The sequence below is a fragment of the Pygoscelis adeliae genome, unplaced genomic scaffold (genome assembly GCF_000699105.1).
Source record: "Pygoscelis adeliae isolate BGI_AS28 unplaced genomic scaffold, ASM69910v1 Scaffold21, whole genome shotgun sequence".
Taxonomy (NCBI): Eukaryota; Metazoa; Chordata; class Aves; order Sphenisciformes; family Spheniscidae; genus Pygoscelis; species Pygoscelis adeliae.
In genome coordinates, this window is record NW_008824243.1 from 10,535,591 (window position 1) to 10,536,996 (window position 1,406).

Consider the following 1,406-nt stretch of genomic DNA (forward strand, 5'->3'; position numbering starts at 1 on the left):
CTGACATTTGGGTGGTAAGTGAGATGGTTTCTATTCTCTTTACTCTGCCACACTGCGCTACTGCTGCTGGCACGCTGCGGGGTAACCCAGCAAATGAGCTGAAAGTCCCCTTAATTTCGTTCCTATTTTATGCTCTTCAAGGGCAGTACTAGCTATACACATACACGTATATGTGTATATATATATGGCTATACATGTAAATCTATATACACGTACACAAACAGGCAGTCTGCGGTGTGACAGCCCAACTCAGCATGTCATCCCAACCCCATCAGCAGCCGTCTTGATAAACTGTTTTATTTAGGGCCATGGAGCAGCTGCTTTTAATAATTTCCCAAATAAAAAGTGGGACAAATATCTAAACTGCTTTGTCCCATTATGTCATGAAATCATGTGAAAAGTATAAAAACAGGGGAGGAAAGGAAACTGAGAAGGAAATTTCAAAACTAGTTGCTCCCATTCCAGACTGGGAAGAGAAAAGCAAACCTGATTTTTTCCCACAAAACAGAAACACGGTGTTCCGGGCAGCCAGAGGGTCGTGGGACGGTCACCTCAGGCGCTTCCCAAGGGAGCGATGCAGAGCTGGGGTGCTGCGGGCTCAGTGCACCCCACAAGAAGGTCTGCGGAGACGGCACCACCCTGTCCCTGTCCCTACAGGAGCTGATGTTTCTGACCCAGCGCTCCAGCATCGCTGCTAAAACCGGTGGCTGCGGCCCCATCCTGACCTGCCCATGAGATCCCAGCTCGGGGAAAGCACTGCCGGGCTGCGTGCCCCACGGCAAGGCTCCAGCTGCACTGTCCCGGTGGCTCTGCCCGGCCTCTCCCGCCGTGCCCGTCCTGCTTCCAGCCGCCCCGGCACAGGAGGTGGCCCCAGGCACAGGAGGTGGCCCCAGGCACAGGAGGTGGCCCCGGGCACAGCTGGAGGAGCTGGGGAGGAGAAATCGGGTTGCGGAGGGAGGACACCGAGACCCACCTGCAGCCACTCGGACTGGCCGTTGTGGAGTGCTGTCCAGGCGTTGGTTTTGCCCGTCTTGTCCAGGCGAGCATAATGGGGGTGCCAGGTAAAGGCATCGATGCCCCAGGTCTTGAACATGCTGGAGGCTGTGATCTGCTGGTCGGAGATCAGGCGGGATTTCATGCCCAGAGGCTCCGAGCAACCTGCCGTGTTGAAATACACTGTAACACAACGGTTTATACAGGCGGTGAAAAGGAAAGAGCGCACGGCACCGTCGCAAGCAAAACCCCGCAGCCCGGGCAGGTGCCATCCCCACGTTCCCACGTTTCTACTGCCCGGAGAGGCAGGCAGGATCAGGCAGGGAAAGGCTCGGCAGAGGCACACGGTCGCAGCCGGCTTGCCCTTTCCCGGGGTTTTTAGTTCCCAGCTCTTCCCCGGCTCCCAGTGCCCC

General features: G+C 56.4%; 1 protein-coding gene across 1 annotated transcript in view; it reads right to left on the bottom strand.

Annotated features, from left to right (window-relative positions):
• Positions 1 to 1,406, bottom strand: part of MFGE8 (milk fat globule-EGF factor 8 protein) — a 9,625-nt gene that overhangs the window by 2,189 nt on the left and 6,030 nt on the right. Inside the window, exon 8 of the mRNA XM_009335236.1 lies at positions 974 to 1,176. Coding sequence (XP_009333511.1) covers positions 974 to 1,176 — 203 coding nt within the window. The remainder of the gene's footprint in view (positions 1 to 973; positions 1,177 to 1,406) is intronic.